The sequence below is a fragment of the Mauremys reevesii genome, linkage group 4, assembly GCF_016161935.1.
Source record: "Mauremys reevesii isolate NIE-2019 linkage group 4, ASM1616193v1, whole genome shotgun sequence".
NCBI lineage: Eukaryota > Metazoa > Chordata > Testudines > Geoemydidae > Mauremys > Mauremys reevesii.
The window spans coordinates 134,440,648-134,458,786 of record NC_052626.1 but is presented as its reverse complement, the minus strand read 5'-3'; the positions used below and the strand labels follow the sequence as shown (position 1 = coordinate 134,458,786).

The window sequence follows — 18,139 nt, the reverse complement described above, 5'->3', positions numbered from 1 at the left end:
TGGACACCCCATCACAGACTGACTCAGGGATTTTGAATGGGTGGGGCTGGCAATAGTGAATGTGTATCATCAAAGAAAACATATCAAATAAGTCACAAACAAGAATCAGATACGTAATTGATGGCAAGTTTCACAAACAAACACAGACCAGGCAGAATTAGCATAATTTTGAATAATGTTTATTTAAGATGAGTGCAATTGATCAGTACAATATATACTTATTGAGTGTCTTGCAGATAACATAATACATATGGGAAGAACACAGTTCTTTTTCTGTTTGAGAATAAATTATCTTACGTAGAAAATGGTTTCACATGTAGAGACACAATGACGCTAAGCATTATTTCAAGAGATAATAGTAATTCTTTTGTGGTTTAAAAAGAAAAATTAGGGGACTGTGATGGGGCAGCTGCCCCTCACTGGCTGGGAAAGGGTTAATAGCAGCCCTTGTAGCTGCTGTGCAGAACCCAGCCAATGAGAGGAAGGCTTAGAAGTAGCCAATCAGGGCCAGGCTGGGTCCTATAAGAAGGGCTGCAGGGCAGACTCTCCTCGGAGCTTGAGGGAGAAGGCCTGGCTGCCTGTAGAGAGAAGTACCTGGGACAGAGCAGTGCTAGGCAGGGCCAGGGGAGCAAGCAGAGCTCCAGCCTGGACTGCAGTTTGCCCCTGAGTGAGGGGCTGAACTAGGGGCTGCAGTTCGCCACTATGGTGAAAGGCTGAGCAAAGGACTGCCGGTTCCCTCGGAAGGGTTGTGCCCTGAAGAGAACGCCATGGTCTGGGAGTGACACGGGTCCCCACAAACAGTAGTGATGGAGAGTGAGACACCACCAGGGGGCGCCCTGCTGCTGGACAGAGCTAATTCCCAGAACCACCAGCAAGAGGCGCCACGGTGGTAAGCACAACCCGTTACAGGGACCAATCCTGCAAGCCTTCCCCAGGCTGTACTCCTGCTAGCTCACTCAGGAGTTCACTACCTGAGGGGGTCTTGTAAGATTGAGCCCTAGGGTTGTAAGCATCCTTCTTGTCTAATATCTAGATTGAAGTAGCTCCTAAGGTGTGCTGTGTGCTTTCCAAACACAGATGAAGATACAGTCCCTGTCCCAAAGAGCGCACAATTGAAACAATAATTTCATTACATTGCTACAAGAGACTCATCTAACCACAACTAAAAAGAATAATTAAAAAAAACTACCCTTAATAGCAGAGAACGTCTTTCAAGGCTTATCAGGAATATAAGTGCTGTGATTTGAAAAACCACACGTGAGCTTGAAATAACTCGTTCTTTATGCAAGATGATGTCTAAACATTTAAATTGCCAATTCAAGTCAACAGGAAGACCCTCAAAAAAAGTTGGATTTAGACCTTATTCCCCACTCATCACCATGGCAGCTGAACAACTGTAAAGGACCTTTAAAAATAGCATGCTGGTTATTGTATTCTGTTCTCTAATGAGCCTTCTCCATCCAGTCTAGTAGGATATCCAGCTCCCCAAGGGATTTCATTGCTGCAGAAGCAGTGTTCAGCTGAAAGTAGATTGAAAGAAATAATTGGTAAATAATGACGGCAATTTGAAATGAGTGAAAAGGAACCTGAGTCTTTGCATTAGCGGATAAAGTCTCATCAATTTACCTGCCCATAATTGGTGAGAATTTGTTTATATTTCTCTATTGCTTCCTCTCCACAGCCACACATGTTTTGTTCAATCTAGAAAAATAAAAGCAAATTCATTAGGCTTTTCTCTTTTAACAAGCTGTGGCTTTCTGATTAATATGGAGACTCTTTTATAGGCTAGCTCTTGCTAAACTGTGCAAAATACGGCATTCCCTTAAATCAGACTGCCTCATCTAAGGATGAAATTCGCCCCGTAGCAAGGGCTAGCTCAAGATCCCAATTAAATACTATTTTGCAGATTCAAATAGGAGCTATGTGGTGCAAGGGTAAATCTCAAAGATTCACAGTGATGAGTACACGTGAACAATTCTTTTCATGGTGTTTTGATGCTTCTGTTCCTTGTTGAAGCCCTTAGTGGTATGAACTCTCTCTTTTAAGCAAACTTTTTGGAACCTCAGGAAATGTTCCGGCTGATTTATTTAGTCTATACCAAGTTTGTTCATATCCCTCATGTTAATGGATTTAACATACATTTTAGAGATAACCAGGATTTATTGAAACCTGACATACACATTGTCTGAATTTCTTCTTGATGCTGAGGAAAGAATTGGCTATGCTGCTGATTTTCCGGTTGACATGAGAATCCTCAGTCTCACAGTGTTTGAAGACCTTGTCCACGTAGAATCTTAACAGGTGATGGATGATGCAACATCTATCTGCAGGCTTAAGAGAAATAGTATCTTTTCTTTTTAAGTGCTTTAGAAAGTGCTATTAAAAAAACCCTATAATCAGTGACCACTTCACCGATCACTAAAATGCATCCATCTTTGGTGCTAAAGATGGCAGTTGAATGGATACTTTTTAAAAAATTCTGTTTGATACATTTTGCTACAATGTTTACAATGGATTTGGGATAGATTTTCAAAAGATCTCAGCTCCCAAGAGGACTGTCCTAGGGCAGCCCCTGCCTGGAGTGACTCTCCTGCAGCAGGCCACAGCATGATAGTCACGCCTGCCTCAGTTTCCCCTTCAGAGTCTTCAGTAACTCTATGCAAGCTCTCTTGACACAAATGTACCCTCCTCAGGGCTGGTTTATAATCAGAATTGGGAACACCATCCAAACAAAAGTCCCAAACACATGTAGTTCATTTCTCACCCCAGTGCAAACAGTCATTAAGATCAGCCGACATCTTGTCTCATGATGCCCCACATATCACACACCAGCACCTTTGACCATGCCCAGACTCTTCAGCCGTCCTCCTCTGTCCTTGTACCAGGACAGCCACCCCAACCCTTCCTGTTGGAGTGTAACTTCTACTCTTCCCAGTGGGAACCCTCACAGCCTCTCAGCTGGGAGATCGTCTTTACCAGGGGAGCATCCCTCATTCCCCCAGCCCTCTCATGGCTCTTCTGGGTCCAGCTCTATGATCCTGGAGACATCAGCAGGTAAGCTCCTCCACTGCTCCCCTACCTTCTTTCCTTGGTTTTGGCTCAGAGCCAGCAGGTAACTCCCTCTGTTGTTCCTCCTGCCTTCATCCTCCTCCAGTCCTGCCTCTCTGGCTTGGGGACACCAACCTGCAAATGCCTCTTGCTGTCTCCTGCCTTCAGCTTTCTCCCAGCTCCTAAGCATACAGTGTCTGTGGCAGACCTCACCTGCCCCCTGACTCCCACTGAGGCAGCTCTGATTCAGCAGGTCTCTCTTACTTATTGGGTCTCCCTGTCTCTGATTTGCCCTAGTCTTTTATAGCTCCCAGGTGCTGCCTTGCCCTCCTAATTGGCCAATGGGATCACCTGTCCTGGCACAAGGGAACTGGACTGACTTCATTCATGGGGGATGGTGTGGAGGGGACATAGCCACCCTGTGACAAGGACCCATTAAGGCACCTAAACAAGTTGCCTGACTTTCAGTAGTGAACAGCGAGAGCCCTTTTGAAAATACATCCCTTCATTGCTGCAATGTGCCTGGAGCTTGGGGGAAACACAAAAAAAAACTTTCAAATCTCCCAGCAAGGGAAGAATACATGTGACGAATACAACTGAAATTGGTAGGGAAATGTTGATGTGAAGAAGGTTATTACTCAAGTTGGAATATGATCAAGTTGCCAGGGTTATCATCCGTACCTATTAGGAAAAGTTCTATAGGATTTTAATATCAACAAGCAGCCAAGAACTTGGCTACGTGCCTTTTCCAAAAGTTGATACCTCCAGCTGTACAACACCTTCTAATACATCTGAGGCTACCTACTAAATTATCAGCACCAACACCTTCCTGCAGCACCTCTGAGTAGCCTCCCATCCCAAAGGCTGATCTAGCCTGAGGCTCTTTCACTTGTGGGAGCTGAAGAGAATCACACCCAAAGAGATACAACTACAGTAATATAATGAGCAAAATGGTTTTGTCCCCTGTTCATTATCCAATACTATCAACATGAAATCTTGTTTTCAAAAGAGCTGGCTACAGAAGCAGGGAGTCATCTCTTTTAATTTATGTAACCAGCCCATATTAGTCCACTTAGCTATGTACTGTACATGTATTCATACTACAGCTGCATGGGAACCAGAATTTCTGCTTCAAGGTAAAGTCTGCTATTTTGAAATTTGTTTTCATTCTGAATCAAAACAAAATGTTCAATTTCTAAATTTCTTGTGAAACAAAATTTAAAAAACTGTTTCAGGTCAATCAAAATGTTTCACTTTGATAAAATCAAAATGTTTCATTTCAATTTCAGTTTTTCTATTTTAAAATATTTTATAACATAAAATAATATAAATTTTGAAATAAAAATACGTTCTGAAACAAACAAACAAAAATCAAAATATTCTGTTCCAAAAAGGTCACTTTGTTTTAATTTTAATTTTTCTAAACCAAATGTTGTTGAAATCAACACATTCCCATGGAAAATGTCTGAGTTGACAAAACACTATTTTCTGGTGGAAAGATGTTCCCTTGGAACCTTTCAATCAGCACTAATGCACACCTTTGTGGAATTTTACAGTCAGCCTTGAGAAATGGCCCACTTAAAATTAGCTATAAAGGATAAATTCAGAAAAGGCAATAATGATACCTACAGTGAAATTGTGCAGAGAGTATGGGTATGACAAAATGCTTATGGTTCGAACGGCGTCTTTGGCTTGCTAAACAGAAAGAGAAAAATACAGTGATGTTAATGCATATTGGCTACCAGGATGTTTAGACAGCTATTGCATACAGCATATAAACAGAGCTTTTCTTCTTAAAAACTGAAAGTGAATTACATGTTGGTGATTGATGATCTCTGGAGGGCAAAATCTGCTTGAAACTCAGGTTCAGCATGCTCATCCACACATCTCATCCCTGACTTGGAGGGACCAGTGGGGAGAGGAAGAGTTCACCCTCCAAGGCTCATTCTGTCCTTGGCCACTTTGCTGAGACTGCCCAATGAACTGTTTTGTTCTTTAAAAGCAGTAAAGAATCCTGTGGCACCTTATAGACTAACAGATGTTTTGGAGCATGAGCTTTCGTGGGTGAATGCCCACTTCGTCGTTTTGTTCTTGTCTGTGGTGTGTGGCTGCTTTTGTTTTTTTAAACTCACAAGGAACTGAACTGAGAACCACCAAAACTCATTTCACAAATAGGTCACTTAAGAGACATCAGATGGTGACAACTTTGGGGGCCTGATTCTTCATTACCCTGCACCTCGTGTTGGCATTTATACCAGTGTAAAGTGCTAACACAGCTGAATGGTAGCATTATACACCCACTTTGCACTCACGTGGTGATGTAAATGACTGCACAAGGTATGGAGCAAGGAAGAATCTGTCCCCGAGTCACTACTAAAGCTCCATATTGCAATCTCCTGAGCCACCCAGTCCCCAGATAACTGATTCTAAAGAGATATTGTTTGGTCAAACCATAACTGCCCAGGCCTTTCTACAGCTACAGCGCACGAGGCAATACTTACAATGGTTGCTTTGATCGCTGTGAAGCTGGCTCTAATTTCATTAATATTCATTGAAATCATGCAAGGTCCAAACTGGAAGATTTTGTTCCCAGTTGTTGGTGCCAAATACAACCAGAACATTGTAGAAAGGAGGCAGAGGGAAAGGCAGGAGATCTTCATATTGCTGCAGAATAAGAAACTTTGGCTGGCTGGGATAGCTGATCAATGGGGAGAAAATATTTCTTCATTATCCTTCATCTACACAATTTTAAAAATACACTCTGCGACTCAGGGTTTTGTACTAGGGTGAACTCCTGCCCTTCTCACCCCCCAAGTCAACAGCAAAACTCCCATTGGCATCTATGGGACAGGATTGCATCCCTGATCCCCCTTCAGCATAATATCTGAACAGGAGCTTGCTTAGGAGTGGTTTTTAATTTTAAAATCTCCTCCCCTAAAAACAGTTAACCAAGCCATTAGTCCTCATGAAGGCATATTCACATGAACACTTCCAGTTTTCACATTTTTTCAGTATCTACATGAAAAATATATATTTGGTGGACAGGAAAGGAAATACAAGTGTATATTAGATAGATTCATGTTACATATTTATCATACAACATGAGTGCATATATATGCATAATATATATAGTATATTACATATAGTATAGATGTGAATATTTATAAATGCTACACACACACACACACACACACACACACACACAGAGCTGGTTAAAAGTTTTTAATTAACAATTTTTTTTCAGTGAGAAATGGCTTTTCAAAGGCAATGACCATTTCTGTGAAAAAAAATTCCTATAATTTTTAAAAATACCTTGATTAAATGAAAGTAAATTGAAATGTTCATTTCATTTATTTCAAAGTTTAAAATTTTTGTTTTGTTGCAGTTCTTGGGTTTTTGTTTTGTTTTATTTGTTTGTGCTTCCTCCCTTTTCTTCGGTTTCCCCCCCGATTTCTCTCTTTCCCCCCGCCCCATAAGGGCGAGAAGGAATACCAAAACTGAAATAAAACAAATTCTGATTTGAAATTTATCAAAACAAAAACTTTCCTTTTGGATTTGTTCAGTCCAAACATTGAAAAAATCCATAATTTATTTTGAATGAAAAAAAGTGTCTTCTCAAATAAAATTTGTCATGGAAAAATTCATGTATCCCTAATTACATATTTCAAACTTTTGAACTTAAAAGCAGCTGGATTGGAGGCAATTGCCAGAAAATTTCCCCAGACTGATAGTCGTGCCGAGACCAAGTATAGATAGTTGCATCCAAAAGAGAATTTTTTTCCCTCAGAAAATTAGGAGCAACTGAAAGTATGGGCTACCACAAAAATAATTTTGATACCTTAACTATTGTTTTGATACCACTGAAAATTAGCTTATTTATTACAAAATCTCATAGATATGTAGGCATATGTATGTATGTATATACACATGGATATACATATATACCTATGCAGAGCATGTGAATATAAATATATGAATTGTAGACAGGTACAACAGATGGATTGACAGCATAGGTAGACAAATATATTGGTGCCTTACCTTATTCTGTAATACGTATTCGCTTGCTTCTTGATGTGCTGTTTCACCTGGAGAGTGCTGATCATTTTTATGCAGGAGTAGGGAGGAAACACCTCTGGATCAACTTTTGGGATTCTTCCCACTTTTCTCATTACTTGATTTCCCTTCCTAATTTTATGACTTAATTGGCTAATAAAAGGGGCCAAGTTTCTCTCCCACGGGTGTTATTCCTGCACATGGGAGTGGAAGGTATAGGAGTTTCCGTTATCCCTTGCGGGGGAGAGGCAGGGCTTTGCATAGGTGTTACGTCGATTAACCTGCAGATCGTAAGGGATCTGATGGAGTCCGGGGGCTGACAACACCCATCCCTTTCCCCTTCCTGTGGCTTCCTCCTATCTTGGAGGAATAGTGCTGCCAGGGGCTTTCTGGAAAAAGGCTGCCCCTGGACTCCTTTAGGGGACAAGGAGTTAGTGTGGGGGATGGAGTTTCACAGCAGAGATATGAAGCAGAGCTGGAACTGCTGAAGGCTGGAGCTTCTGGTGTCATGGCGAGATTGGCTCCAGCTGAAATTGTGTGACTCATGAGGAAATCATGAGAGTTGGCCAGGCTGCTCCCAGCAACTGTTCATTTTGCTGCATAGGTCCTGGTAGTCATATGATGTACAGGGGAGCCTTCCCTCACTGCTATAAGGAAGCCCTTGCCTTCAGGTTTGCAGGCCAAATGGACAGAAAATGGGATGCCTAACAGCAGCTTCCTTGCCTCACTCAGGGGATGTCTACACTGAAGATGGAGATGTCATTTCCAGCCTGGGTACACATAGCTGCACTACTTCTGATCAAGCTAGTGTGCTAAAAATAGCAGCGTGGCTGCAGCTGCTCGAGTGACGGGAGGCACTAGCTGTCCCCGAGGTATGTACGTAGGGTCTCGGATTGGATTGCGCTAGGGACTGCTACCTTGCTATTTTTAGTACACTAGCTCACTCAGAGCTAGCACAGGTATGTCTACTCAAGCTGGAAATGACAGTTCCTGCATAGACATACCCCTAGGATCCATTTGCATTTCGTTCTCACCCAGTGAGGGGAAATTTCCAGAGTGAGGCCAAAATTTTCAGAAGAACTCAGCTCCCATTTAGGCACCAGAATAAGTGGTCTGATTTTCAGGCAAGCCAGCCCTTTGGGTGCACGCTCTGAACAACCCAAAAAGTTACCCACAGACGTGTAATTATTCCTAGGTCATCTATTCACTAGAATCAGAGTTAGAGTTCTGGTCACATCAGCCAAGAGAAAATCCACCCACTTCTTAGAAAAGCTCCCAACCCAGCAGCGTCAATGCAGTTTTTGCCAAAAGCAGAGATCAATATGGTGACGTCTGTCTTAAACAACCACCTAGTGGCAAATAGTGGCTGTCTTTAGGGGAGAATGAGCTTTTTATTTAGAGCCCTACCAAATTCACAGTCCAATTTCATGGTCATAGGATTTTAAAAGTCGTAAATTTCACAATTTCGGTTATTTAAATCTGAAATGTTATGATGATGTAATTGTAGGGGTCCTGACCCCGAAGGGAGCTGTGGGGTGGCCACAAGGTTATTGTAACAGGGGGTCTCGGTATAGTCACCCTTACTTCTGTATTGCTGCTGGAGGTGGTGCTGCCATCAGAACTGGGAGGGCAGAGAACAGTGGCTGCTGGCCGGGATCCCAGCTCTGAAGGCAGCGCCACTGCCAGCAGCAGCGCAGAAGTAAGGGTGGCATGGTATGGTATGGCCACCCTTACTTCTGTGCTGCTGCCTTCAGAGCTGGGTTCCTGGCCAGCAGCCACCGCACTCTTGCCACTCATCTCTGAAGAAAGCAGTGCAGAAGTAAGAGTGGCAATAACCTGACCCCCCTAGAATAACCTTGCAACCCCCCACCACAAACCCCTTTGGGGTCAGGACCCCCAGTTTGAGAAACACTGGTCTCACCTGTGAAATCTGTATAGTATAGGAGAAACGTACAAAAAAGACCAGATTTCATGGGAGAGATCAGATTTCATGGTCTGTGACATGTTATTCACGGCCGTGAATTGGTAGGGCCCTATTTGTATTTTAGAGAGTGCTGTCCTGTGGGAATTGAGCCTAAATACAGGTTTCACTGTATTCATTGGGAACCAAATCTTGAGCTCCTTACTCAGGTTTGACTCAATCCTTAAATTTAGCAAGAGTTTTGACCGAGTGAAAGCTGAGTAAGCGGTTCTGCGTGTGGCCTTACATCAGGCAATTTATTAACAGCTTTGGAAATCTAATTATTCATCGCTTTATTGTAAGCCATTTGAATATTTGACTAAGGTCTATGATGCAGCAGTAGAGAGACATGATGCAGGAAGCACAGGACAGTTACAGACCTGGAAATATCCATTTGGTTCTGATTGAACATTCCATGATGTGGAAACACAGTGACTCGCATAGGGTTTGCTGGGCACTCAGTACAGAACAAATGACTTTGGAGGAGCAGAAATTCACACAACCAAAGGAGTTAGAAGCAGACAAGTCAGTTAGCTCATGCAGGCTGTTCCCCTAAGGGTCAGTTGACGATTCATCCCTATACTGTAATCTACAGGACTCAGAGCTTTAAACATCTCAGAAGACGACCTTTCACTTGGGAGATGTCATGCAATTAAAGTGGAAACAACACATTGTACAAGGCAGGACAATATCTAATCCACTGACTACTAATTTCCAGGGGGTGATTAAGGATTTGGTTCCTCCTATAAAGCCCTAAACGGTTTGGGACCTGCCTAACTTGAGACCGTTTCCTTCTGCCTTACGTGGAAGATAATAAAGATCTCAGTGGTGACAGCGCGGGATTTGGGGAGGGAGCAAGTGCCATGGAGCTGAATCAAGCAAGGACTCCATGATCGAGAATGATGATTGTTATGACGAGGACCACTGGAAATGGACAATTCTCTTTCACTATCCATAGACATGCCCAGTCTCCTCTAAAGGTAGGTCTACATAGCATCTTGCAGCCTGCGAGAGCGAACCTCCCAGCCCAGGTCGACAGACTCAGGCTAGCGCTCTACACACAGCTGTATCGACAGCTATTTGGTATTGCAGCTTGGGTTTGGGCTCAGTTTATAGATTCATAGATTCCAAGGCCAGAAGGGGCCGTTGTGATCATCTAGCCTGACCTCCGGTATGGCACAGGACCCGGGTGAGTAATTTTTTTGGATGAGCAAGTTAAAGCTCTTCAGTATGTTTATCAACATGGTAGGATTATATAAGTAGATTTTGTGCCCGGGCTGGTAAATTCTCAGGACAAACGTACAAGGCTGACTTATACCCATTGTCATGTCAGGCACCCAAGTCTTCCACCAAGTGCCTGGCACAAGCCTAGCTTACTCTTCTACCAAGTGCTGCTCAAGACCATCTTGATGGAAACGTGGAATAGGAGTTACAGCTGAGATCCCCACCGATCCATATAATCAATGCCTCTCACCATCCCTGTTATTCTGCATGGTAAGGGAAAACAGTTAGTACAACTAGAAGCGGAAATAAATCTGAAGCAGGTTGTGGTTTCCCCTTACCGAGGTGCTGGAAAGATTCCCTGTAGCCTGCAGCATTGTTGCACAGTGCACTCCTCCCTGGGTTCCCGGCTGCTGCCTGGCAAATGCAATGGAAACATGTGTTCCACTCGGAGGAAGGGAACGGGCACTTGCTACGTGCACTTGACCAAATCAGTTTCCCCATGCGCCCCCCAGCTCTCCCAAACCACTCCCAAATCCCAGTAAGGAACTAAAGAGGGAAAGTGTTACTCAATAATTATGTAAATTGAGGATGAGAAGAAGGGAAATTTTAAAGCTGAATTGACTATTCAAAAAGCAATTAGGCTAAGTGCTAATAAAAGAAAAGCATTAGTGGGTCCACTAAACACTGGCCAAGCAGGCAGAGGAAGGAGAGTCCAGTGATTAGAGCACTAACCTGGGACACCAGAGATCCGGATCCAAATCCCTGCTCCGCTTTAGACTTCCTTTGTGACCTTGGACAAGTCACTTAGTCTCTCTCTGCCTTAGTTCCCCATTTGTAAGATATCTTATCTCACGGACATATTATCAGCATAAATACATTACAAGACCGAATGGTGCTCAGATACAATGGTGAGGTGATGGGGGCCATATAAGTACCTTAAATACAGACAGACACACAAAAAGATTGCTAATATTTCATTAAGAGTGGGTAAATCAGATAAAAATGTAAGAAACGTACAAGCAAAGACAAGTGAGTCAGGCTCATCCCATGGCGTCTCACTATAGTAGAGATGGCAGCAATTTTTCAAATGCAACTTTTTTTTTTCAATCAAAAACAAAAAATGTATCAAAAATATTTTCAGAGTTTCATGTTTGGCAAAAAAAGTCATGGCTTTCTTCCAGCATTTTAATACAAAACGTTATTGAAAGTGTTCTAAAAATGGTTATGAACATTTTTCCTTTACTGAAGACCAGGTTTGGGGCCAATGAAATTTTTGTACAAAATTTTCAATTACATTAATATAGAATATATAAACATTTTCAAAACAATGTCAAAAAACTGGAAAACGGGTCCATTTCAAACACTTTGTAATGGAAAAAAAATTCAAAATGTCAACTTTTTTTGTGAGGAATAGGTTTTCATTTTTCACTCAGCTCTGCTATTCTGCATTTGATAAACTCCTCAGTGAATGTCCCAATAACCATGGCAGCAAGAATCATCCACTTTCATCTGCAGCTGGCTGGTTAATTGCTCCATAACCTATCAGAGATACACCTTGCCTTGGTGATCTATGCATTGGTGACATTCGGGGGCTTAGTTATTGCAACTCCTCAGATCAAGAAGTCATGCTTGCCTGCCTGAAAAATGTGCAGTTGGCAGAAAATGCAGCAGCAAGATGCTGAGTATTTTCTGTGAAAAATTTAGAATGAAATTTTTCCTGGACATTTTCAATTTTTCATCAAAATTAAATTAAACAAAAAATAATTTCTATTTTGAAACAAATTAAAATTGTTCAGGCTTTTGTTTGCGTGGGAAAATGGAGGGAAGGGAAAAGGGGACTACAAAATCAAAAATGTAATTGCAAATAAAAAATTTCAAAATAAAAATAGTTGTAGTTTGATAAAAAATTGTTTTTTTAAATATAATTTAGAAAAACATTTTTTTGTCAAAAATGTTGAAAAAAAGACTACCCATCTGCTTAGCAACACAGGTTGCTATGAATGCAGCCCTCCAACTCCCGTTCTCTACTCTCGGCATTGGTTCCCCAATCCCCAGTGAGTGCAGAGTCCATTTCTAGGGTGCATTCCTGATATTCAAAGCCCTAGTTACCTGAAATATGTTCTTTCCTCCACAGCTGTGACCTCCCATGGCAGCTATATTCTGTTGGAACAAGAAACACTCAAGCTGGGAGGGCTGGTGAGTACAGGAAACAGAACTTTCTCAGGTGTTGGACCTTGACTATGGAAGTCTCTTCGGCAAGAGATAGGAATGTTCATCACTTTCAGAACTAAGGCCTGATCTACACTTCAAATTTAGGTCAAAATAAGCCACATTAGGTCAATTTAATAATGTGTCTACACTACAGAGTCCCTTCCGCTGACCTAAGTGGCCTGTACCGTCGACTTCTGTACTCCACCTTCATGAGAGGCATTGTGCTTGACTTGACATCCACAGGTTGACATGGGGATAGTGTAGACACTGTGTTTGTAGCTCGAATGCATTGGCCTCCAGGAGGTGTCCCACAGTGCTCCGCTGTGACCGCTCTGGAGAGTACTTTCAACTTCCCTGCACATAAGCCAGGTACACAGGAAACAGCCGCTCCCCTGTTAAAGCCCCAGGAACTTTTGAATTTTCATTTACTGTTTGATCAGCATGGAGAGCTCGCCAGCACAGCTGATCATGGAGACTCAAGGCCACAAACGCGCTCCAGCATGGAGTACACAGGAGGTGCTAGATCTTATTGCTATGTGGGGAGTTTGTGCAGGCAAAGCTCCGATCCAGCAGAAGAAATGCTGACATCTATGCCAAAATCACGCAGGCCATAGGGGAGAAGGGCTATATCAGGGACACACAGTCATGCCGCATGAAAATAAAGGATCTTCGGCAAGCGTACCAGAAGACAAGGGAAGCAAACAGTCATTCTGGTTCTGCCCCACAGACATGCCGGTTTATGAAGACCTGCATGCAATTCTCAGCAGTGACCCCATCACTACCCCAAAACGCTCTGTGGATTCCTCCCAGGAGCCCCGAGTGACCTCGAGCAACAACAAGGAGGACATTGTTGATGAGGAAGAGGAGGAGAAGGGGGAGGAGGAGGAGGAGAATGCAAGGCAGGCAAGCGGAGGATCCATTCTCCTCAACAGCCAAGAACTGTTTTTTACCCGGGAGCCCATCCCTTCACAGGACCAATTGCTGGTGCAGCGTGATACCAGGGAAGGCACCTCTGGTGAGTACACATTTCCAGTCAAACTGTAGAGGTTACATGCTATTATTTTTAATGTTTAATCTGAACAAAAAGGTAGGTGTAGTGGGTATCGGTGGCCACTCCAGCTATGCAGAGGGTGCTCTCTGAAAAAGACTGTTTATATGCATGGGTATGGCCCGGGAATCCTCCATGGAGATCTCTAGGAAGCTTTCATGGAGATACATGCAATCCTTTGGAGAAGGTTTCTGGGAAGGGTGCTTTATTTTATCCACCACGGTAGGACACTTTCCCATGCCACTCCAGTATTAACTCATCTGGCATCATTGCAGCATAAAGACCAGGTTAGTACCCAGACGCTTGCAGCATCTGCTCCCTTTCCACCTCTGTTACCCTCAGGAGAATGATATCGCATATGGCCACCTAGGGGAAACGGGGGAAGTTTTCAATGCTAGCCCTTAAACTGCAAACAATTCAACAAGTAATCCGCCCCTGTTTGGTGAAATCTGGGACACACAACCATGATTTCCCAAACATGCCATGGTTGTGGTTGGAAGGGATCACCAAGCATTACAAACAGCTTTTTTTTTTTAAAACAAGGGGGAGGAATGGCTTCCTGTTTGTCTCCCTCTTCCCTCCACCAATCCCATGCTGCTTTTGTAAAAATCAAACTATTTGGGGGGCTTTACCATGGTGCCTGTCCTCAAGCACCATCCAGATTGCAGAGGAAAGGGGTCTTTTCTCAAGTTCCAACCAGTGATGTCAAGGATGTCTTCACAAAAGCAGCACCACAAGACCTCTCACCCATGCCTCGTGGCCTTACCCACCATGGCTAGAGCAGCAAACCGACTCTTGCAGTAGCCTGCGGTTGTGATTACATTGTGGCTTGCAGAGAAGTGCAGTGGGGGGGTGTTTTTGGTTTTTTTATAAAAAGCATTAACCTTGCACCAGAAACAATATATGCACTGTCAGTGCTACCCTTCTGCTTTGTATTCATAGAATCATAGAATATCTGGGTTGGAAGGGACCTCGGGAGGTCATCTCGTCCAACCCCCTGCTCAAAGCAGGACCAATCCCCAACTAAATCATCCGAGCCAGGGCTTTTGTCAAGCCTGACCTTAAAAACCTCTAAGGAAGGAGATTCCACCACCTCCCTAGGTAACCCATTCCAGTGCTTCACCACCTTCCTAGTGAAAAAGGTTTTCCTAATATCCAACCTAAAACCTTCCCCACTGCAACTTGAGACCATTACTCCTTGTTCTGTCATCTGCTACCACTGAGAACAGTTTAGATCCATCCTCTTTGGAATCTCCTTTCAGGTAGTTGAAAGCAGCTATCAAATCCCACCCTCATTCTTCTCTTCTGCAGACTAGATAATCCCAGTTTCCTCAGCCTCTCCTCATAAGTCATGTGCTCCAGCCCCCTAATCATTTTGGTTGCCCTCCACTGGACTCTTTCCAATTTTTCCACATCCTTCTTGTAGTGTGGGGCCCAAAACTGAACACAGTACTCCAGATGAGGCCTCACCAATGCCGAATAGAGGGTAATGATCACGTCCTTCGATCTGCTGGCAATGCTCCTACTTATACAGCCCAAAATGCCATTAGCCTTCTTGGCAACAAGGGCACACTCTTGGCTCATATCCAGCTTCTCATCCACTGTAACCCCTAGGTCCTTTTCTGCAGAACTGCTGCCTAACCACTCAGTCCCTAGTCTGTAGCAGTGCAGGACTCAGCACTTGTCCTGTTGAACCTCAGCAGATTTCTTTTGGCCCAGTCCTCTAATTTGTCTAGATCCCTCTGTATCCTATCCCTACCCTCCAGCATATCTACCACTTCTCCCAGTTTAGTGTCATCTGCAAACTTGCTGAGGGTGCAATCCATACCATTCTCCAGATCATTAATGAAGATATTGAACAAAACTGGCCACAGGACTGACCCTGGGGCACTCCGCTTGATACTGGCTGCCAACTAGACATGGAGCCAGTGATCACTACCCATTGAGCTCGATGATCTAGCCAGCTTTCTATCCACCTTATAGTCCATTCGTCCAGCCCATACTACTTTAACTTGTTGGCAAGAACACTGTGGGAGACCGTATCAAAAGCTTTGCAAGAGTCAAGGAATAACATGTCCACTGCTTCCCCCTCATCCACAGAGCCAGTTATCTCATCACAGAAGGCAATTAGGTTAGTCAGGCATGACTTGCCCTTGGTGAATCCATGCTGACTGTTCCTGATCACTTTCCCCACACCACTAGAAACTTTTCTCCCTTTGTTTCACAGGTATTATGGAACATACAGCAGGCAGCAATAACAACGGGGGATTTTTCTTTCACTGAGGTCTATCCTAGTAAGCAAACAACACTAGTGACCTTTTAAATGTCCAAAGGCACATTCTATAACCATTCTGCACTTGCTTAGCCTATGGTTGAACCCGTCCTTACTGCTGTCCAGGCTGCCTGTGTACGGCTTCGTGAGCATGGGCGGAAGGGGCAGGCTGGGTCTCCCAGGACCACAATTGGCATTTCAACATCACCAATAGTTAGTCTGTAGTCTGGAAAGAAAGTCCCGGCTTGCAGATTTCTAAACAGATCAGAGTTCCTAAAGATGCACACGTCATGCACCTTTCCCGAACATCCCACACTGATGTCAGTGAAATGGGCCCTGTGATCCACCAGCTTTTGCAACACTCTTGAAAAGTATCTATTTCAGTTTATGTACTCTTTGGCAAGGTGGTCTGGTGCCAAGATAGGTATATGCATTCTGTCTATAGCCCCACCACAGTTAGGGAACCCCATTATGGCAAAACCATCCATTATGTCCTGCATGTTGCTCAGAGTCACTGTCCATCTTAGCAGAAGTCTGTTGATTGCCCTGCAAACTCACAACAGATCCCATGGCAGTTTTACCCACTCAAATTGATTCCCCACTGACCGGTAGCAGTCTAGCATTGCAAGCTTCCACAGAGCTATCGCCACTCGCTTCTCCACTGTCAGAGCAGCTCTCACTTTAGTATTGCTGTGCTTTAGGGCTGGGGAAAGCTCTTCACACAGTTCCTGGAAAGTGGCCTTACGCATTTGAAAGTTCTGCAGCCGCTGCTCATCATCCCATAGCTGCATAACGATGAGGTCCCAGTCAGTGCTTGTTTCCCGGGCCCAGAAGCGGCACTCAACTGTGTCAAGGTGATGTGTGACTGTCACCAGCAACTGTGAATTGCTCCGCTCTATGTCTTCCAGCAGGGCTGCTTGCGTGGCATCACATTGTTCTGCGTGGCGACTCCTGTATCGGCTGTATGAATACCGCAGGATAAGGCGCGAGGTGTTTGTAATATTCACACCAGTGTACACTGAGCGGGGTCCATGCTTACCGTGCTATGGCATCTGTGCGGGTAACCCAGGCTTGTGAAAAAAAGGTGCAAAAAAGGCTTGGTTTGTTTGCCATTGTTTTATGGGAGGGAAGTAAGTGCATCATGGGAGGCTAACGCCATGTTCCCATAACCACCCATGCAAATGTTTTGGACCCATAAGGCATTGCAAGCCCAACCCAAAATTCCACTCAGACACATGCACTGTGGGATAGCTACCCACAATGCAGCGCTCCGTGCATCAATGCAAGCCCTGCTAGCGAGGATCCACTCCGCCGACACAATAAGCATAGTGGGGACATGCAAGATCGACTTGCTTAAATCGGAGGCTCGATGTCAACTTACATAAAATTGACTTAACTTTGTAGTGTAGACATGGCCTAAGAGTCTGACCCAATGCCCACTGAAATAAATGGAAAAGCACCCATTAATTGCAAAGAGCATCGGAGTGGGCCCGGAATTCAAAGCTCACACAGACACAAAACAAAGACTTCCCGATCACACACACAAAAACATAAAAAAAAAAAAACTCAATGAAACTTATGAAGCCATTTCTCACGCAGGCTGGGAAGGAAGGGGGGGAAAAACAACCCAGATAATATGCATTCCCGGAACATGCTGGAATGACAATACATATAGAGCATTGAATGGTAAAATGGGAATTGGCACACTGAGGCTAATGATAAAAGCACTTATGTATAGTAAACAGAGCAAATCAGCAAGAAAAGTTTATGTTCCTCAGCAACATTCAGTATCATGTTGAAATTCTCTCCCCCGTGACTGCTGTTTAGACTAGTCAGAACTAATTGGGGAAACTCCTCTATTAAGTCTTTATAATAAAAGTTGTGTCTCAGCCATGTGATGGGCAATTTCAGGATTGCAGTTTATTGAGCCCGGAGCCCATCGTGACTTCAAGATGTACTAGGCTGGCTGAAAAATCATTTCTCCTTAAAAGATGGGAGTGAACATTCTACAGTTCTCACGGGAGTCGCACCAAAAATAGAGAAGAACTTAATGAGAAAAACAATAAATTTGATCTGCAGACAGATGTCAAGGGGGAGTGTTCATTCGGCACCCTGGGGACTGCAAAGGTGACTGCAAATACTGTGGCAGGATCCCTCACTGCTAGATGGTGTCAAAACATAAATACCCATCTGTGTGAGACTCCACCAGGACCTACAATATTAAGGGCTTTCATTAGCATGTGTGTGTGCATGTGGGGTCCTTCACAGAACAAAGTTTTTCTGGACACACGTGAATTAAAATAAAATTGTTCAAAAAATAGTT

At 43.7% G+C, this 18,139-nt stretch overlaps 1 protein-coding gene across 2 annotated transcripts; it reads right to left on the bottom strand.

Annotated features, from left to right (window-relative positions):
* Window positions 1-354: 354 nt before the first annotated feature.
* On the bottom strand, window positions 355-5,624 carry LOC120405064 (interleukin-20-like). 2 transcript variants are annotated; one of them, XM_039538282.1, is made up of 5 exons: window positions 5,550-5,624; window positions 4,678-4,743; window positions 2,179-2,331; window positions 1,627-1,701; window positions 355-1,520 (listed from the first exon to the last, which is right to left on the bottom strand). In XM_039538282.1, the coding sequence occupies exons 1-5, from the start codon at window positions 5,607-5,609 to the stop codon at window positions 1,443-1,445; spliced, it is 432 nt and encodes a 143-aa protein (XP_039394216.1). In that variant the 5' UTR covers window positions 5,610-5,624; the 3' UTR covers window positions 355-1,442. The 2 variants fall into 2 exon arrangements, with proteins under 2 accessions (XP_039394216.1, XP_039394215.1); XM_039538281.1 differs by lacking the exons at window positions 4,678-4,743; window positions 5,550-5,624 and adding an exon at window positions 3,080-3,293.
* Between the last annotated feature and the right edge of the window lie 12,515 nt (window positions 5,625-18,139).